General features: G+C 46.8%; 1 protein-coding gene across 3 annotated transcripts in view; it reads left to right on the plus strand.

Annotated features, from left to right (window-relative positions):
• The first annotated feature begins 8,577 nt into the window (after positions 1 to 8,577).
• Positions 8,578 to 19,839, plus strand: part of BAALC (BAALC binder of MAP3K1 and KLF4) — a 117,312-nt gene continuing 106,050 nt past the window's right edge. For all 3 annotated transcript variants that reach the window (XR_003517063.1, XR_003517072.1, XM_027576949.2), the window contains exon 1: positions 8,578 to 8,912. Coding sequence is in view for 1 of the 3 variants with exons in the window: in XM_027576949.2 (XP_027432750.1) it covers positions 8,753 to 8,912 (160 nt within the window). In the remaining 2 variants the exon portion in view is untranslated. The remainder of the gene's footprint in view (positions 8,913 to 19,839) is intronic.

Raw genomic sequence — 19,839 nt, forward strand, 5'->3', positions numbered from 1 at the left:
TAACTGGAAATTCTACCTTTTGACCTCCTTCACCCATTTTGCCTGCTCTCCACCCCCCACCCCTGGCAACCACCACAGACAGCTTCGAGTGGAACTGTTTCCTCATTTTGCTTCCATTCGCCTCCTTTCTACAGGCTTGGGCACAAGTTCATAGAGGAAGAGAATTCGGAAGCCTGGGGACTTACGTGGGGCAGGAGGTGAATCTGGATAACCACTGTGAGGCTGCACTAAGAGCCTTCCTTCTTTCTGACTGCCAAGACCTTCATTTATGAGCAAGCTTGCTTTTCCCAAATCTTCTTCCCAGGAGGCTTTCAGTCTCTGAAGCAAGTAGAGTTCCCCCGAGCTTTGTCCAGGGAGGTTTAGATGTTTAGCTTTAACATGTTCCTCACCATGACCACTTACTTTTCTTTAATTCTCTAATCATCTCCCCACCCCGTACCTTTTCCCCCTAAAATGTCTCCATACATTTTTGAGGGACCAAAAGAGATACACTGTGCTTCCTGTCTCGGGCTTATTCAGGAAGGTGCCTTTTCTCTCCCCCCTCCCCCATCCTACTTCTATTATTATTTGAGATGCTTTGATAAGCATGAAACCGCCTGCTTTCTGACCTGTGATGGCAGCATTTCCCTGAGATTCCTTTTTTTTTTTTTTAAGATTTTATTTATTTTTTGACAGCAAGAGGGAACATAAGCAGGGGGAGTGGGAGAGGGAGAAGCAGGCTTCCCGCTGAGCAGGGAGCCCGATGTGGGGCTCGGGGCTCGATCCCAAGACCCTGGGACCATGACCTGAGCTGAAGGCAGACGCTTAACGACTGAGCCACCCAGGCACCCCATTCTCTGATATTCCTAAGTGAGTTGCTTGCTGTTAGCTGAGAACTTGAAATGCACATCAGTGCATTAATTCAACCTTATGAAGGAATCTATCAGGAGGTAAAATCAACGATGCAGATAAAACATTCTCCCAGCCCACACATAATTTTTACTAGCTTGTTTCTCCCCAGCACTGCCAGGATGAACACCCTATGCAATATAGATAATCAACATAGAGATCAAATCATTGTTCTCATACTTTGGCTTGTTCCTGGATTTGGTCATGTGACTGTTTACGAGGGAGTTCTAAAGTGTGGAGTATTTTTCATCCTATTTGCAGTAACTGTTTCATTTTTCTCAATTCCAAATAGGATTACTAAAAGCATAGACACTGCTTGAAACTGGAAAATTTCTCCCAAGGCTCTGCTAATCTTCATTTTTCCTCCTGTGAATAGTAGGAACACATGGAGCTTTTCTTTTTCTTTTTTTTTTTTTAAGATTTTATTTATTTATTTGAGAGAGAGAGAATGAGAGATAGATAGCACGAGAGGGAAGAGGGTCAGAGGGAGAAGCAGACTCCCCGCTGAGCAGGGAGCCCGATGCGGGACTCGATCCTAGGACTCCAGGATCATGACCTGAGCCGAAGGCAGTCGCTTAACCAACTGAGCCACCCAGGCGCCCCACATGGAGCTTTTCCAAATGGGGTTGCCCTTGGAGAAGACCTCTCCTTAGATGTTTGCAGGTAGCCAGCCCCATCTGAACAGCTTCCAGTGGACGACTGGCACTGGCAGTGTGATTGATGGGTGCACTTCGGTGTTGCCTCTACCTGTGTTTAAATCTTGGCTTTGGTATTATGCTTGACATTCGACGAGTCACTTAACCTCTGTAAGTCTCAGTGTCTTGTTATAAAAATGGGGCTTTTAATAGCACCTACCTCCTAGCATTGCTGTGAGGATTAAATGAGCTAATCCATATGCAAAGTGCCTATTATAGAGAGACTGGGACATATAAGTGTCCCATAACTGTTAGCTAGAATTAGTCATAGGAGCTGGGTGGGAGACCACTGTCTCCCCCCTGAGCGTACCTGCTGCAGTCTGGGAAGCCTGTCCGTGTGTACCAAAGGTCCATCTGATACACTGTTTATCAGAAAGGACGTTCTTGCAGAGATGGTCACCCTCCAGAGCCCCCAGTTGGTTTCCATGTCACCTCTGGGTGAAAAATGCAGCTGCATCTGTGCAGAAAGCTGGTCCTGCCTATTGGCTCTGCCTCTCTGGCCAGAGGTGGAGACACGAAGGGAGAGGTGCCTCCATACATTCAGAGCCCCCTTGGGGTTCACTTAGCTTGTTCCCACTCTGTCTTCCTCTTAGGAGGCCAAGACTTGAAGGAGGTTGAAGGAGAACATGTAAGGTCAGCCCTGCGATGTCAAAAGCAGGACAGAAAGAAGACCTAGCCGTCCCAGCCAGTCAAGGAATAACAATGATGATAATAAAACGGTTTTGAAGATTAAAACAATAGCTAGCCTCTATTGAACACTCGCCATGTGTTAGGACTTGTGTTCACTGTCCCCTCTTAGCAACACTGTGAAGCAGGTACTGTGTTTATGTCCATTTCATAGATGAGAGCAAGGCACAGAACAGTGCCTCTGGTCTCACATGAGTAAGCATCGGAGTCCGAATTGGAACACAGGTTCATTTGAGGGAGGAAAAATGCTAAAAACACTTTAAATCCTTGATTTAATGACCCTGAAATGTAGGCAGAGTCAGATGGACCCTCCTTTCCTGGGCAGTGTATCGGGCGCTTCATGTATCTGGACAACTTCAGTCTTTAGAATGCCCCGCTTGCTGCCTCAGCTGCTCGCCCATCAGCCCCTGAGCGACCAGCTCTTTCAGGAGGCAGTGTTTTCACTGGGTTCTTACAAATGAAAGACCTGGTGTCTGCCCTGCTCATTTTTTTCTTTCCCTCTCTTTACGAGAATCAGGAAGTCATGTTTTTCCTGTAGGATAAGGCGATTACTTTTCTGTTGACTGAAGACAAGCAGAAAGCAAACTCAACCTCCGTTCCATGTTAATTTTACAGGGACAGGATTGAGAGATGGCCTGACTTTCCTGCATCTCACCCCTGTCTCTTAACATCTATACCTTCCCTGATGAAGGCAGGCAGTTCCAATGGCAACAACCAAGATGGCGTCAACAGAGTAACTGACTGTGGTCCTTTTTGCCCTCATCTGGGAAAGATGAACAAAAGTCACCATCTGTTCCCCTGAGCTTTGCCATGCTGTGGTCTAACATTATACATAAGTACAGTTAACAGCCTGCCCTACCCTAAGGAGCAATATAATAAATATGAAAATTAATTTGTATGTTTTCACTTGCCTGGGATTCATTTTTATTTGCTCTGACTCAGTAAGGCAAGCAACTCTTTTCAAAGGGAAATAAATAAGATACACCACATCTCTTTAATGATCGGAGGTCCAGGTTAAGTGTCCCGTAGGTAAGCAAACAGCAAACAAAAAATTGTATGTGCTTTCTTTCAGAGAAAGAGTCTCAATGATCTGGCCTACTCTGGGCTACATGAACATTTCTGAGAACAGTCAAGAGCTCCAAGCCACAGTTTGCCTCCGTGCTCCAGGCCATGGTCAGAGGTGAGGAGAACATTCTGTTCCTGTCCTCGAGCTTTGCCTTAAAAACCCAAACTCTGCACTCCTAGGCTCTTGGCATTGTAAACTTGCAATCCCCCGCCAGCAGCAGCAGACCGAATCTGTTCTCTCTTTCAGTTCCTCTCTCTTCGTCAGATTATATTTTGACAAGTGCCTGCTGGTTCTCAAACTACTTTTCCGATTCACGTGCTGTCAGAATCTTCTGGGTTCAAGGTGAAGGCTCGATCAGAGAGAGCTGATGCATGGAATTGGGACCATTGTTCTTAATAAATACTGCACTTTAAAAAAGGCAGCAACATGCAAAGCCATAGAAAATGCTCTTTCTACAAACTCGGGCAGAAGTTACAACCTGCCCTTCCTTTGCTCTAAAGAGAGGGAAGCCTCCCTGCGTACGGACTGAGATCTAGGCTCTAATCTTCCTCTTCATGATATTTAGAGTAACCTTTGGCAAATGATTCAACCTTTCCTTGTTTCAGGTGAAGAGGAAGTTCAGAAACAACACTGTGAATTCACCCAGGGTGATGCTAGGGGACATAGATAATGAGGGCGCCAAAGTGCTAGGTCGTGCTCTGTGCACACTTTATCAAAACCTTCTCTGGGCTTTCACAATTGTCTCTGGAATTAGTCCTGTGGGACTCTGGCTCTCTCGATCTCACTTCTAATTCAGTCCCCTTTTCTTCTAACTATTATAGTCTACAGTTTGAAGTCCTGTCATTTTAAAACCTCACGCATCCACTTCATCATCTGATTTTCCTCTCCAAGCCGTTTCCAGGAGAATGTGGCTCATTCTCCCCATTGAGAGAACAAATCGGTTATTCATTACACCTTATCAATGAGCTAGTCCTACACGGAAAGGAACTATAGTGAAATCAGAAACTTGGAAACACTGGCAACTGCTTTGTCCTGGGTTTTCCTCTGGGATATAACAAAGCTCCACAGGACATTCATCCAGGAGCCGAGATAAATTCTGAAGACATTGAAGGAATTTGCTGAATCTCTTTAGAATTAACCTGGAGGAGCTGACCTCTCCTCTCCTGAGACTTACTTGGTTTAAAGATTCATGGGGAAGAATTTACAGTGTTTAGTTTCACATTTAAATTTAATTTGCTATATCCAGGTTTTGGGGTAACATGCAATTACTTTCTTTTTTCCAAGTTTCTGCTTTCACCCTTTCTCACTTCTTAAACCAAATCCAAAACTCATTTATCTTCTTGCTGTTTTAATATTTCAGTTTCTCTTTGTTTTTACTCCAGTTGTCATGTTTACCTTGTATTTCCTGAACTCCAGTGCCACACATCTCCCCAGGGATGGAGTCATTTTTTAAGGGTGAGAGAGGAGGAAATGGGCCCATGTGACACTTTGCTGACTTTTTTTTACCCAGACGTGAGGAATGCAATTAGATTTTGTGCTTTGGGGCGCTAACGTGGAGCTCTTTTCCTTTAAAACAAAATTACAATTTGTAGATCCATGAGGATGTGTCAGCTAGTCAAGATTGGGGAACAGGAGGGATGTTCAGTGGAAACTACTTGAGAATCCTCCAGACAGAGGGCATGGGGCTACAGTTCTGGTTTGCTCACTGAATGTGGAGTTGTGGGGTACTTGCTGAAGTTTGGCATTCAGGACTAAAGAGATTTACCTGGGGTCTGCATCCTGTTGGCCAGAATTACTGCTGCTATAGCTGCTCATTTGTGTTACTTTTTTGCTTGTAAAATTCAAAACGTAGAAGGCAGTGAATCCGTCTGAATTCTTTTTTCAGATGACTGATCCTGAGGGCAGGTTGAAGGTCCTGCAGAGCTTCTGTTCTGTCTTGGACTGTGACTGTCTCAGTGAAGGTTGCCTTTCTTCAGCTCGCTGACAGTTGGGCAGAGCTCTGTGATGCTAGGCCACATAAATAAGATCTGGAGGTGAAAGGGATTTGGTCCGTAAAGCCCTCTGCTCTAGTTTCCACAGAAACAAGCCAGGGGTGATACCCACCACAGGGGCTCTTAAAGCCACAGATACTTCATTCTGAGAATCCCATCATGTTACAAATACCATTCAGCAATAGTTTTTTGTTTTTGTTTTTTTAAGATTTTATTTATTTATTTGAGAGAGAGAAAGAGAGAGAGCACAGGAGGGGGGAGGGTCAGAGGGAAAAGCAGACTCACTGCAGAGCAGGGAGCCCAATGCAGGACTCCATCCCAGGACTCCAGGATCATGACCTGAGCCGAAGGCGAATGCCTTCCTCTCCTTCACCCAACCAACTGAGCCACCCAGGTGCCCCTCTGCAATAGTTTTTAAAGGCATAATCTACTTCATTGCTCAGGATGGCTTGGCTAAGGCTTTCAATTCCTTGTTGCAACCTTCCTTCCTTTAAAATAGTTATTTTTTGTTGTTGCTTTTATTGTATGTATGTATGTATGTATGTATGTATGTAGGCTCCACGCATGGAGCCCAATGCAGGGCTTGAACTCACAACCTGAGATCAAGACCTGAGCTGAGGTCAAGAGTTGGACGCTTAACCCACTGAATGTCCCTGTTGTTTCTTTTAAACTTGATGGGAAAAGGTGACCAATTCAGGCCAGTTGAGTTATAGATTCGGAACAGATGGTTTAAGATAAATTACTACACTTTACATATTTACATTTAATTTATTACATTTGTTTCTAAAGTTTTGGAGAAAATTCAGTACCAACTAAAGAGTTATAATTAAAAGTGTACAGACCCAGCAGTCAGAGGCCCAAGCACATGGATTGAAACTTCATTTCTGCCAGAGATCACACTTTACTTTGTGATTTTGGGTGATACCACAAACCTCTCTGGACTATGATTTCCTAGTTGGTAAAATCAAAGGACTGGATCAGCTGATCTCTAACTTTTTCTAGGTTCAAAAATTGTCTGAATCTGTGGTTTTATATAACAGCAGAAGAGATTCCATGAAAAAATAGAATGTTGCTCTGTCGATGATGATTATGTAGGAATGGGGGTAAGAAATTTGCAGGAAGGTTGCTAGTAACATCATAAAGGAAGGAAAAGGGAAGGAGGGAAAAGAAAAAATACGATTTACCAAACTTCTGCTGTGTGCTAAGAACTTCACAGACATTATCTCATGTGAAAATATCATTTCAGTGATTTCCTTCTTAAGGGACAGAGATGCCATTTTTGCTTCTTGCCCCAAATGTGCATGAAAGCTAACATTGATTGAGCGCTTTCTATGTGCCAGGCACACTCCCAAGCACTTTACACGTACTTAGACCATTTATTATCCCCGTTCTCAGATGAGGAAACTGAGTCACAGAGCGGTTAGGAAACTTACCAACATTCAGTTGGTAAGTGTCAGAGCCAAGCTCCAAACTTAGAGAGTTGGGCCCTAGATCTGTGCTCTTAACCCCATCCCCATATTGCCTCTTGTCATTCATTTATTAAGAAAATATTTGTTGGGCGCCTGGGTGGCTCAGTTGGTTAAGCGACTGCCTTCGGCTCAGGTCATGATCCCAGGGTCCTGGGATCGAGTCCCACATCGGGCTCCCTGCTCAGCAGGGAGTCTGCTTCTCCCTCTGTCCCTCTTCCCTCTCGCGCTCTCTACCTCTCATTCTCTCTCTCAAATAAATAAATAAAATCTTTAAAAAAAAAAAAAAAAAAAGAAAATATTTGTTGAACAGTATTTGAAGGCAGTGCCCTAGGCTTGGTCTATTTACGAGATGCTACGTATTATAGACAATGTAGTCTACATTCTATACATTATGTAGGATATAATGAATACTATACCTTTATTCTATATACTTTATAAGGTGTATCAAACAGTACACACTACAGCCTATATACAATGAGTAATATACACAGTATATTATATGGGTGTTATATATATACTAGCAGTGTTTTGCCATAATAGGTATTTAGTAAATATATGTTGAATGAATGAAAACGATACTCATTCAACATCATGTTCTATTCTGGCAGAGCTTGATCACTGAGGATTTATTCTTCCAGTTCTTCCCCTTTCCAGCCCTCTCCTTTAAGGGCAGTTTTCTTCTTCTTTTTTTTTAATTTATTCATAAGAGACAAGATGGGGGGGCCGGGCCGGAGAGAGAGAGAGAGGCAGAGGGAGAAGCAGGCTCCCGGGGAGCCTGATGCGGGACTTGATCCCAGGGTCCTGGGATCGTGACCTGAGACGAAGGCAGACGCTTAGCCATCTGAGCCACCCAGGTGCCCAGGGCAGTTTTCTTTTACCAGGTGTCTGGCTTCTCTGGGACAGGCAAATTCATTGGCCCACCCAGGTCTGAGCTCTAGTGTGCAACAAGTTGCTGAGTGTGCAACAGGGAATGAATGAAGGGCTGACAACTGGGCTGTGCATACAGGAATGTCAAGGCTGCAGGTGGGCTTGGAGGGAAGCCAGCCATGCTCCCAGCCGCATCCAGAGAGGGTGTCCTGGATGCTCAACAGTTCGTGGTCCTGTTTTGCTTTCTTTGAAAACAAAGTTAAAAGTCACAGAACTGGAGAGGTGTTAGTGATAGAGTCTAACCCAACTCCCTCAGAAATCATAGGCCCCATTCCCTACTCTCCAAACCAGCTAAGACCAGAAAAGTTCTCTGACTGTTCCTTAATTCTTAACGGCATTACTTTCTGCCCATTTTTTTTTTTTTTTTGGCGGGAGGGCGGGGTAGATTGTCCTCAGCTTCACTGCTTTTGAAACAAGTGGCCAGAACGCTTAGGATCCCTTCCCAAGCGCTTCAGTTCTTCCCAGAATAGATGAATGGAAGGAAGGAAGGAGGGGGAAAAAGGAGGAAGGAAAGAAGGAAGGGGGGGGAGGGAGGGAGGAAGGAAGGAGAGGAGGAAAGTGGGAAGAAGGATACATGCATGAATGGATGAATAGATGAATGGATGAACTGGGGAGTGTGCGGACGCATGGATGCGCAGGACCCTGGGAGCGTAACCCCAGCCCGCGAAGCCGAACCCCTCTTGGGACCCTGCCTTCCTCTCGTTCTCTGGGCACCGCTCCTGCGTCCCCGACCAGCTCCGGCGTTCTGAGGGAGGGAGCCGGGGACGAGGGGGTGGGGAGGGAACGAGGGAAGGGAGGGCCTGGGAGGAGGGGAGGAGGGGCGCGGGGAGAGGGCGACGCGTGGGGGGCGGGGGGCGCGGCGGGAGCTGGGCGCCTGGCTGCGGCGCGGGCGGGCGGGGACACGATGTCGCCGCCGCCGCCTGGGCTGTGCCGCTGGGGCTGAGCAGCCGCCGCCACTGCCACGGGAGCGGGAGCCCGAGCCCGAGCTGCGAACCGAGGGGCCGCCGGGCGCGATCGCCGCGCGGGAGAATGGGCTGTGGCGGGAGCCGGGCCGATGCCATCGAGCCCCGCTACTACGAGAGCTGGACCCGGGAGACCGAGTCCACCTGGCTCACCTACACCGACTCGGACGCGCCGCCCAGCGCCGCAGCCACCGACAGCGGCCCCGAGGCGGGCGGCCTGCACGCGGGTGAGTGAAGTGGCTCCTGCGGACCCCAGGCGCCGGGAGGCCGGAGCCGAGAGAGAAGCGGGAGGGATACGGGGCGCCAGGGGCAGCCAGAGATTTCCGTGCGGGTGGTAGGGGGTTGGGGGGGCGGTGAGGAAGACAGACAGACAGACCCAGGCCCAGGGAGTGGGGTCAGCGCGAGACCCTTACAGAGGCTCAGCCAATCGCCGGAGCCGCGGGGAACCCAGCTCCCTGCCTCCGCCAGTGCTCGCTCAGTGCAGGGACGCATGCATCGCTGGGAGGACAGCCCACCTGGCACGCACACCTGCTCCTCAGCCCACGCGCGCCCCGGCCCGCCTGACTTCGCCTCTGTCCCGCTTCGTTCCCCACGCCCCACGCCGGCCCCTGTGGACCCGATCCGGCCACGTCTCCATCCACCCGCTGCCTGGACCGTCTCTGCCTTGATTTACAGACACGGTGCCTGACCCAGATTGCCTGGGTGGAGTCCTCCTCTTCGCTTCCCCTTCTCTCCCTGCAGGGAAGGAGTTCCCCTCGGGCTGCGAAAACCAGGATCCAGGGCACAATGCACGCCCGCCCACCCCATCACTAGTTCCGCACTTAAGCTTACTTCTCCAGCAGGTGTTCCGGAGTGAGGACTCCCTCTCCACCCTGTGGTGCCTCGGTGCTTCATATGAGGCAGGGCACAGGTGTGGACTAGGGCTGTAAATTACATACTCTTACCATTCCCCCTGTAGCAGAAATTTAACAGAAGAATATGCAAAGAACTTTCTCTGTGGGTCACACATCAGATTTTTTTTTTTTTAAAGGAGACACTAATAATTGTAGAGTAGAGATGAAAATAGTCTGTTGCCACAGACTGACCTTTAGTCATAAATGTGTTGGTGGAAAAGGAAAATACCTCACTACTTAGTATATGGATGTTGTCAAAGCTAGATTCTTATTTGCATAAAATATTTTAACTCTTTCCTGACCCCTTTATGTTGTTGGCATTTTTGAATAATGAAATCTGAGATAGAAAATGAGGTTAATTTGAAGCATACTGTATATTATAAGGAGGAGGAAAGAAATGTGAAATACTCTTAAAAGTTCAATAATCCTAAATCCATGCTTCCTACATAAGAGCTGCCGTTTTAATTTTAAGAATCAGTCCCTCCATCTTGTAGGACCAAAGCTGGCTCCTTTTTCATATGAACTTGGTGAGTCCCTTTTTTTAAAAAAGCAAGAACTGTCAGTGAAAATGGTGTAAGACATAACACTATATTTGTCTCTAATGTTTCTGACTCACCGTAGTAATCATAATGGTTACTTTGTGTCGCTGGTGCTTTCAGCAAGTTTCCAAATGATGTGTTGGCTCAATTCAGTGTCAGAAATGAGGATAAGACATAAGCCTTCACAAGGGACCTGGTAAAAGTTAGATTTAACAGCATTTCCCCAGGAGGTGTGGTACTTCTCAGCAGAGTCAAAGGCCAGAGCTGTACTCTAAGGAAAAATGGTTGAAAAGATCTAGTGTGGAAAAAAAAAAAGTACAGCTTCAAGGACTGGTTGCCTTGGTAACTGGGAGTATATGGTGTGTGTGTACCTACGTGTGGGTATGAGATGGTTATTATGGGATGGCTAAATATTCATTTCCAGTACTTACTCCTTTTTAGTCTGCCATCCTGACTCCTATCCCACTGTGCCTCATCAGATCGGTGCCCTGCAACAGGTAGGGCCTGGGACAAGCATGCTCATTTGTGGTTCCTTGCCAAATATGGGGCAGCCTTGCCAGGCAGGTGGTCCTGAAGATGTCCTTACTGAAGTTTGCCCACTTCGACCCAGTTAGCCTAGATTCTTCAAAGTGCCTTTCTCATCGCACAGATGCTCCTTTTTTTTTTTTTTTTTTTTTTTTTTGAGAGAGAGAGCAAGAGCTTGAGCTGGGGCTGGGGTGGGATAGGGAGGGGCAGAAGGGGAGAGAGAGTCTTAAGCAGGCTCCATGATCAGCACAGAGCCCCGAACTGGGCTCCATCTCAGGACCCTGAGATCAAGACCTGAACTGAAATCTAGAATCAGATGCTTAACCAATGAGTCACCCAGGCATCCCCTACAGCTGCTTTTAAAACTGTACCCTATTCCATTGAAATACCCAGCCCAGTTCAAAGATTGCATTTCTTCTGGTGCTCTCCCCCACTACCAACTCCATACTCATGTCTACTGAAAAGTCCCATTTAAGCATGTCTGCTTGTAAATCTTACTTCAGTTTCTTAGTCCAGTCCAGATTGAGGGCATGTCACAGGACAAATAAATATTTGTTGGATGAATTCTGCATTTTACTGCAGGAAGGGCGGCATGTTTTTTTGCCAGTCCTACAAAGGAAAGAGTTTCTTGCCTCCCCCTTACTCGAAAAGTAGATCCTGAGCCTCTGGTTCCTGTTTTTGGAGATCATCTCCACTAGCCAGCAGAATTCAATTAAGTTTTTAGATTTGGCTATTATGTAGGCTGGAATTAAAGATTTAGCTGAAACCACAGTATCTGATAGCCCGTTGCTTCCCTGTGTCACAGCAGCGTGTCTCGCTGTCACAGGAGGAAATTAAATTGGTCTGACATGATTTAGTCTTCATAAAATCGGTTTGCTGGATTGATTTTTACTTCCGTTGTCTAATGAGGGTCTCTCAAGGAGAAAGGGAGTCTCTGAGGTTACCATGCCCAACCAGCTCAGCCATCCCATACATGAGTAACACCCTAGCTTTACCTCAATTTGATCACAGGTCCCTTAAATTAAACCCTTAAATATCCCTTCTTGTACTGTTAGGTATTTTTCCTAATTTCTCTAGGGAATAAAACATTGCAAATTTCTCTAAAGTCCTTCTATTTTACAGTTTTAGATTGCTATAATTGCTTTAGGAAATGCAGGATGGAGGATTACAAAGTTAGAGACTCACAGGAAAACAGTTCACCTAAATAAATTGAAATATGTAAAATAAAATGAAGAACACTTAATATTACCAGCAGTTAATGTTTATCAATGACTTACCGAGGGCTGGGGACTGTACAAAGCAGCACTTAACGTAAATCATCTCACAAGTCCTCAGGGCCAGGATGAGGTAGGAGCTGTGACCATCCTTCTCTTACTAGTAAGGGAATGAGGTGTAGAGTGTGGGAGTGACTTCCCAGTCCAGTACTGGGATCCAGCTCTGCCTGAATCCAAAGCCCATACTCCTAAATATTGCCTTCCTGATTGATGGGAGAGTAACTAAAGAATTCTTGCTTTTACAGTTGATGGGACTCAAAGTCTACTGTGATCTCTTGATATTCTAGTCTGGTCTCAGATAGCATAGTTTTCTTCTGCAGCATCCCTGAGGATGGGGTATGTCTTCCCTAGGGAAGGAGGCCCCCGTATACCTTAGTGGAGCAGTTCCCCTTGTGAGAAACTCTTTTGGCTGCCTTGTAATTTCTACCTGGTGAACTCCGTGGCCTTGCAATCAAGTCTTGTACAGACAATTCTCAATATTTGAAGAGAGCTATTGCATCTCCTCTGACCGTTGGTTCTCCAGGCCAAACACATGCAGATCTTTCAGTCATCTCTCAGGCTTGTGGGGACCTGACCATATTATTTCCAAATATGCCGTTTGGTTTGTCAAAGTCCCTCTTGATACAAGAGACCTGTGGTTATCTCCAAGCTCTTCGGTATTAGCTGAGCAACACAGAGCAACATGTGGGCGCTGAACCTCTCCTAGTGCAGGTAAAATCAGGTTAGGATTTGTCTGTTTTCCTGTGGCTATATTGCCTTGATGACTCACATTAAACTTGTGATGAGTTAAAACCCTCAGATCCTTCTTTTTAGTCAAATTTAAGTCCTATGACATAAGAGATGTTGTCTGTGCTATAAATCCAGCACCTGGAACAGTGACTGGAGCATAGGTGGCACTCAGTAAATGTTTGCCAAATGAATGGCTTTTCCCCCTCATGAATCCTGCAGTCATATTATTGATTTCAGTCATCCAAAGTTGAGATTTTGTATTTACTCCTATTAAAATGTATCTTGTTGGTTTCAGTTTAATACTTAAATGTGCTGACCTTGATTCATCTTGATAGTGCCATTAAGACAATATTCTAGGTCTTTGTTTCCTTCTTTGAGAGGGAGTACCAGTAGAGAGCCCACCTCGGGCTTTCTGATGAATAAGGCTCCTCCCTCCCCCTCCCCCCCAGCTCCCTCTATCTGCCTGTTACAGTTGTGGTTATATTTTCAGATAATTTATCCATGAATGCCTGCCCCCTCAAGCATGACAAGCTGTATTAGTTAGGTAAGGGGTCTTTTTTGCTCACCACCAGATCCCTGTGCCTAACACTGTGCCTGTAGTAGGACCTCAAGTGATCTTTCTTTAAGGACTAAATCTCCTAACACTTCTCTGTGTCCATTTCGTTCTCCTGGATTCCCCAGAGATAATGTTTTCCTTCCTTGGAAGTTCCATCTGCTCATCCTTTGGGGGTTCTTGTCTGCCTGATTGGTTGCAAAGTAAGAAAACACCTCCACTTTTCTCTGCTCCCTTTGCCAAACACAAATCTCTGTTACCAGGGTTGTTTTGCAAAAATCACTACAAAAACAGGTGGGAGCAAACCCAGGCGATTCATAAAGTTTGGGAAGTCTCCTGTGCTCATGGCCCAGGCCCCATGTGCGCAGAGTGACATACAGCCTGCCACAGGCTCTCCAGGGACTGTGTGCTGTCCCGTGGGGGCACTGGTCACACTGCGTTGTTCTGTCTCTCCAGGTAGCCTGGGAGCTCTGCCGGCTTGGGTGCTGTGTGCGTGACCATTGCACGCCTGCCTGTAGAAATAAATGAATGGTTGGAGAAATGATCCTGCTAAGCAAGTGAAGTTTTATTTTACATCCTCTTTCCTGAGTCTTATCTTAGATGATTTTGTCTTAGAAATCAGTCCACTGAACTGTGTCTTTTTTAGACACTAGATAAACTATTCTGACTCTAACTAGAGATGAATTTAAGGTTCCAGAGTTGGGCCCCACTCAGAGGAACATCATCCCCTCTCAATCGGCACAGAGTCTTTTCCGGGCTTGTCCTGTACTCAGCAATCTCTCGGGCTTAACTGGTCCTGCCTTTGCTTTGGAATCTCGGCGCCCACAACCCCTTCCTGCTGATGAGGCCGTCCTGGCCTTTGGTGCAATCGGATGTCTGAGCTTGTTGTTCCCGGCAGATGACCTGGGCTTGTATCCCGGGAGCCTTTCTGTGTCAGGCCCACAGCCCCTAGCCACTCTCAGGCGACCGGTTTGCTTCAGTTGCAAAATCCTATCTCTGCCGGGACTCCTACAGAGATTCTCTGGCTAGTCTGAACACCTCCTTAGCTTTCATCTGGAAAGGAGGCTGGATGGTGTTATCCTGAGCCCACATTATGTTTTAGTACCTTCCGCCTTAGCTGCCACCAACATTCACCTTACGTGCTGTGCTCCCACTCTGTCCCCCAACCACCTCCATCGCTGTGTTGTTATGGGCTCAATTGTCTGCCCCCCAAATTTCTATGTTGAAGTCCTAACCCCCAGTACATCCAAATGGGACCTTTTTGGAGATAGGGTCTTCACAGAGGTTAAAATGAGGTCATTAATGTGGGCCCTAATCCAATGTGACTGGTGTCCTTATAAAAAGGGAAATTTGAACACACGAATAGACACCCAGGGAGAACCCCATGTGAAGGTGAAGGCAGAGGTCAGGGTGATGCTTCTCCAAAGAACATCCAAGATTGTCAGCAAGCCACCAGGAGCTAAGAAAGAGGTCTCGAACAGATTCTCCCTCACAGCCCCCAGAAGGAACCACCCCGAGCTCAGATTCCTGGTCTCAGACCTGTGTGACAATAAATTTCTGCTGCTTAGGCCACCAGTTTGTGATCCTTTGTTACAGCAGCCCTGGAAAACTAATATGAGTGTCTTTATGAGCACTAACATTGTGAACATTTGGAAATCACGAAAGGATTTGTATTGTCACTGCCTCATACTTCCTTCAGAGATTGGGTCTATTCTCTCATCATTTAAATTCTAATACCATTGATAGAGCATCTAATGTATGTGAGAATTTTTCTTTGGGACATTAGTTTACGTAACTCTCTAAAATAATCTCATAAGCCATCGTGCTCCCCATTTACTGGATGAGGAAACTGAGATTCAGTGAGATGAGGAGAGCGAGTCAGGTCACCGGCCGAGGGACTGGAAGAGCCCGCACTGGAAATCCGATGTCTTGTTTCTAAATCCAGGGCAGTGGCCATCATGCCGTAACTGGTGAGCTTGGAGTTAGTGCCTTCCTCCATCCCATCTGCCTTTAGCGGTTTTGAAAACCTACTTGGAGCAGGAGCCTCCTGCCAGCATTTACAAGGCTGAGGACAGGAGTCCTTGAGTGGACACCGGCAGCCCTGTGGCAGCAGCGCTACCCCCCCGCCCTTGCTGAGCGCCCTGAGTGGGCTGCAGACAGTGCCCCGAAAATCACCCACATCCCAGTCACCTGATGGCCTCCTTAAAGATGAGCGGTCTTGGGGCAGAATGGTTTTTTTTTTCTGGTTTCAAATACAAGGATGTTGCTTAAGAAACTTGAGAAAGTGTTAGAGAAGCACACAGAAAGAACCTCTGTCAGCATTTGGGTGTGGTCCTGCATCTAGGTGCCAATGGGGCATCTTGTATCTTCTGTAGGGATTATATTTAAAGTTTAGGGGACATAGGAGAACTTCCTCAAATTTCTTGGAAGCTCAAAGGCCAAGAGAAAAAAAGTAGTTCTGTTTCTCTTTGTGTTTTGGAAACTATTTGGAGGTCATGGCAGCCAAAGGCTAGTTTGAACGGAGGAAGGGGTGAGGGGTAGGGAAGGCCCTGGATAAGTGAAGGGATTTTTCTCCCCTTTTTCTTTTCAGTACTAAGCAAATACAGTTGAATTCAGGTAAATTACATACAAGGCAAATGCATATCGTGACTCCACCGTTTATGATAATCATATCCCCCTGTCACCTCCCTGCCACCCTCACAGTTGGCTCAGGCTGAGTTTTATATTCTACCCAGCTGTTTCTGGGATTTATGGTTGCTTTATGGATGTAGCAACATGGTCTATGGTGTGTGTATGTGTGTGTGGGGGGGTGTGTAGGGGCCAGTTCCCTCTCTGAGCCTCAGATGCCCGTGAGGTCATGTAGACTGGCTGCTCAGTGTTCCAGTTCAGGTACAACCCAATTCCCTTCCAGCTCTGGATCTCTGTGTCAGAGCAATAGTACAGAGTGTCTACCTACATCCTGCCATGTGGTGTCTGTATAAGGAAGCAAAACCAGAAGCCTTAGATTTTTCTTAATACAGCTCCATCTTCTTTATGAATAGTGCCAATTTCTCCCAGAGTCTGGGATTAGGTTTTCTATTAGTCTTCATTTGGGTGATTGTGAGTCTTGGTCTTTTTCTGTCTTCATAGGCATTTTAGTGGGCAGTTGGGCGAGACTGAGTGGGTGGCTCGTGACCAGATGCCCTTCAGCCCCAAAGTCCAGCCCAGAGCCTGTTGAGCTTCTCCTGCAAGCCGCTGCATCAGCCTGTAGCACATCCTCACACGCAGGACTGCCCAGCCTGACCTGCTGTCGGTTTATAATTTCATATGCTTCCTTCCCTTTTGATGAGCCAGCTTCTCACAACCATCATGACCTCCAGTCTCTGGACCTTTCTGGGCTTTCTTCTTTATCATCATCATCTTCCTTATTGTTTTGCTTGAAGATTATAGTTCAGTGGTTAGGGAATTAGACTCTGACAGCAGACATTGACCAGCTTTGTGACCTTGAGCAAGTTTCTTAGCTTGTCTGGATTTCTGTTTCCACAATGTAGGATAGGAATTATTGTAGAATGAATGTGCTTACAAATATGAAGTGTATGGGCTCTCAGAGCTGCCATTCTGGTACCTAGGTTCTCCTCACCTCTTCAGTCTTGCCCTGGGCTCAGTGTCAAACCTGGGGTACTCTTCCTCTGTGCTCCTTACATCCCTGGTTCTGAGTTGCCTGGCATTGCTGGAGCAAGTCATGGGTGTTGGTGATTGCACCCAATAGTAATTCATTCTCGAGAACCTCAGTGTTCTTACCACTTCTTGGCAATTCTATTAATTCCTTATTAACATGCTGTGACAGTCCCCATGTAATAGCTCCCAACACTTTGCTGTTCTTTCCCTCTGAATACTAAATAAAAAAAAAAAAAAATCAAAGGCTTGCTATGAATTCTCCCATCTTTCCCTCCAATCACCTGTTTTATGTTCTGGGCACCTCAGCATTTAAAAAACACCTTAGCTACCCTGTCCTCATCTCTGCCTGTTTGGATTCTAAGTGCACTGATGAGGTTGTTCGTCGGTGAGGACATCACAGGCAGTGCCATCCGCAGGGTGAGGGCTACTCTGCATCTCCATTGGTCCTCCCTGGGCATGTTTTACTTGAACCTCAGCAATAGCCTGCTTCTGTTCTTGCCTTTGACAAGTCATTCTTCATGTTAGATGGAGAAAAATCTTTTAAAAACATATATTAGCTCTTGTCCCTCTCTTGTTTAACGGCCTCCGGTAGCTTCCAAAGCTGTTATATATAGAATAAAACCCCAGCAAACCCTTTTCTTGACCTGCATAACCTGGTCCTGCTGCTTCTCCAGCTTTGCTTATCCTGCTCTCTCTTTCTCTGGCTCACAGTGTTCCAGCCACGCTGGCTTCCTCCACTTTCCTGGGGCACCTGCTGGAATGTGGCCCCTCCCCCTCCCCCCTCATTGACTCCACCTCACCCTTCAGCTTTCAGTTCAGATGGCACCTCCTCAGAGAGACCAGCCTTCCCCAGTTACCATCGGATTATTTTTTTTCTTCTGATCACTGAGCCTGTCATTGTCTTGTTCATTTACTGTTTATGTCTTTACTCCTTCACTCCAGGAGGTGAAGGGCTGCGGGTCATATTTGCTACTGTCACCCAAGTACTTAGCATGGTGCTCAGCACAGAGTAGGCGCTCAAAGAATATTTTTTTTAAAGATTTATTTATTTATTTATTTGAGAGAGAGAGAATGAGATAGAGAGAGAGAACATGAGAAGGGGGAGGGTCAGAGGGAGAAGCAGACTTCCTGCCGAGCAGGGAGCCCGATGCAGGACTCGATCCCAGGACTCCAGGATCATGACCTGAGCCGAAGGCAGTCGCTTAACCAACTGAACCACCCAGGTGCCCATCGAAGAATATTTGTTGAATGGAGGGAACCCTCCTCATCTTCTGTATCGGAAAGGAACTGCTTTTGGTGGCAGGAACAGAAACCAGGGGAATGTGGGTTAGCAAGTAGAGGCTTTAGCTTCTGCACTTTACAGAGAGTCTGGAGGGAGGCAGCTGCACTGCTCGGGAATGCTGTCAAGGACCCGAGTTTATTACTTTGCCATCTGTGGTGTGTGAATTTCATCCTCATAGTTGCAAGGTGTTGTTGCATCTTACTTTAGATAGGCAGAAGGGGGAAAGGCGCGTTCTACCCAAGTCTGTTCCTTTTTATCTGCAAAATGATAGCTTTCCCAGAGCCAGTAAGCTTTGCTTGAGTCTCATTGGCCAGAACTGTGTTACATGGCCATCCCTGGCTGCAAGATAGTCTAGGAGATCGCGACTTTTATTTGGGCGCACACCTCCCTAAAAGTCTCGTGGTCCTTTTGGCAAAGAAAAAAAGGGGGAGAACGGATATTGGGTAGGCTGCCAGCAGGGTAACTACACCTTTCATCCTAAGGCTGCTTCAGAGGGGAGACAAGATTAGTAGGAGAAAGGGAAGGAGAAAAGAAAGGAAGGAGAAGGGGAAAGGAAAACGAGGAGAGGGAGGTCTGCTAGACACCAGAGCAGCATAATTATTGGTATGAAGATTTTACAATAGTAATAATAATAATAATAATAAAACAGTGTTTTTAGTATTAGCATGTGTTAAGTGAGTTCACGAAGGTTGATATCTGTTGGGAAAGTTACATGTGCTAATATTGAACTGATTTGAGAAATAATACAGTAGCTTAAACTTAAATCTTTTGGAATAGTCTTTTAACATCAGACCCTGTGTGGTGTACACGAGATGTGCAGTGGGCATTGCTTTGTTTTCTGCTTCATTTTCCTGCAAAGTTAATGCCAGCCGGAAAGTGATGTGCCCCCTGCTACTCGGTGGCACCGATTTCCAGGGGGCGGGAACGTTTGTGGTGGTCCACTGTGCAGGGTCACACGGATGCTCAGGCTGGGGGCTTCTGGTGGAGAAGCAAGACAGCCAGTCGGCTCATTTAAAGCCTTGACAGTATTTCCTGCGGAAATCTAAAAAAACCACCCCGCTATTGTCTCTCAGGCTTGTGGACTTGAGGGCAGGAGGAAACTGAAAGGATTTGAAGAAAATAGCAGGGCTGTTTGGGAAACCGGTCGTCATAACAACAGGGCACAGCGGCGGCTACAATGGAAGTGCCAGTTGCCTGTGCACCCTTCATAAGGGGGATGGTTCAAGTTGAAGCACGAAACCGAGGCCTCATTAAATTACTACGTGCCAGAGTTGCTTTTCAGGGACAGTCTCTGGTGCAGCCAGGCTCAGGTTTGCTTGGCTGAGGTGATAAGTGGTGTGTGGGCAAATGCAGGTGAGCACAGCCACTGACTCCCGAGCGTGGCTGCCCTTAGCGCGTGCCCAGCGTGGGCCCCGCACGGAATCTGCATTACCTAATTCTGTTATGCCCGTTTTATGGGTGGGAGAAGTCAGGGAGGCCAGGTGGCCTGCGCCAGGGCTTGAAGGTTGTAAGTGGCTGAGGGGGCTCTGGGACCCAGCTTTGTCTTCATTCTGAGCCCTGTGCTCTTTCCTTCATGCCAGCCGCCTAGCTGATCACTAGCTCTGGGCCTCGGTGCCTTGCAGCTCGACATCTGCAACAGCTTTGTGACCTGTCCCCTGGCCCCCAGTCACTGCCGCTCTGGTATCTTTCATACCGTTGCCAG

This window comes from Zalophus californianus, chromosome 4 (genome assembly GCF_009762305.2).
Source record: "Zalophus californianus isolate mZalCal1 chromosome 4, mZalCal1.pri.v2, whole genome shotgun sequence".
Classification (NCBI taxonomy): Eukaryota; Metazoa; Chordata; class Mammalia; order Carnivora; family Otariidae; genus Zalophus; species Zalophus californianus.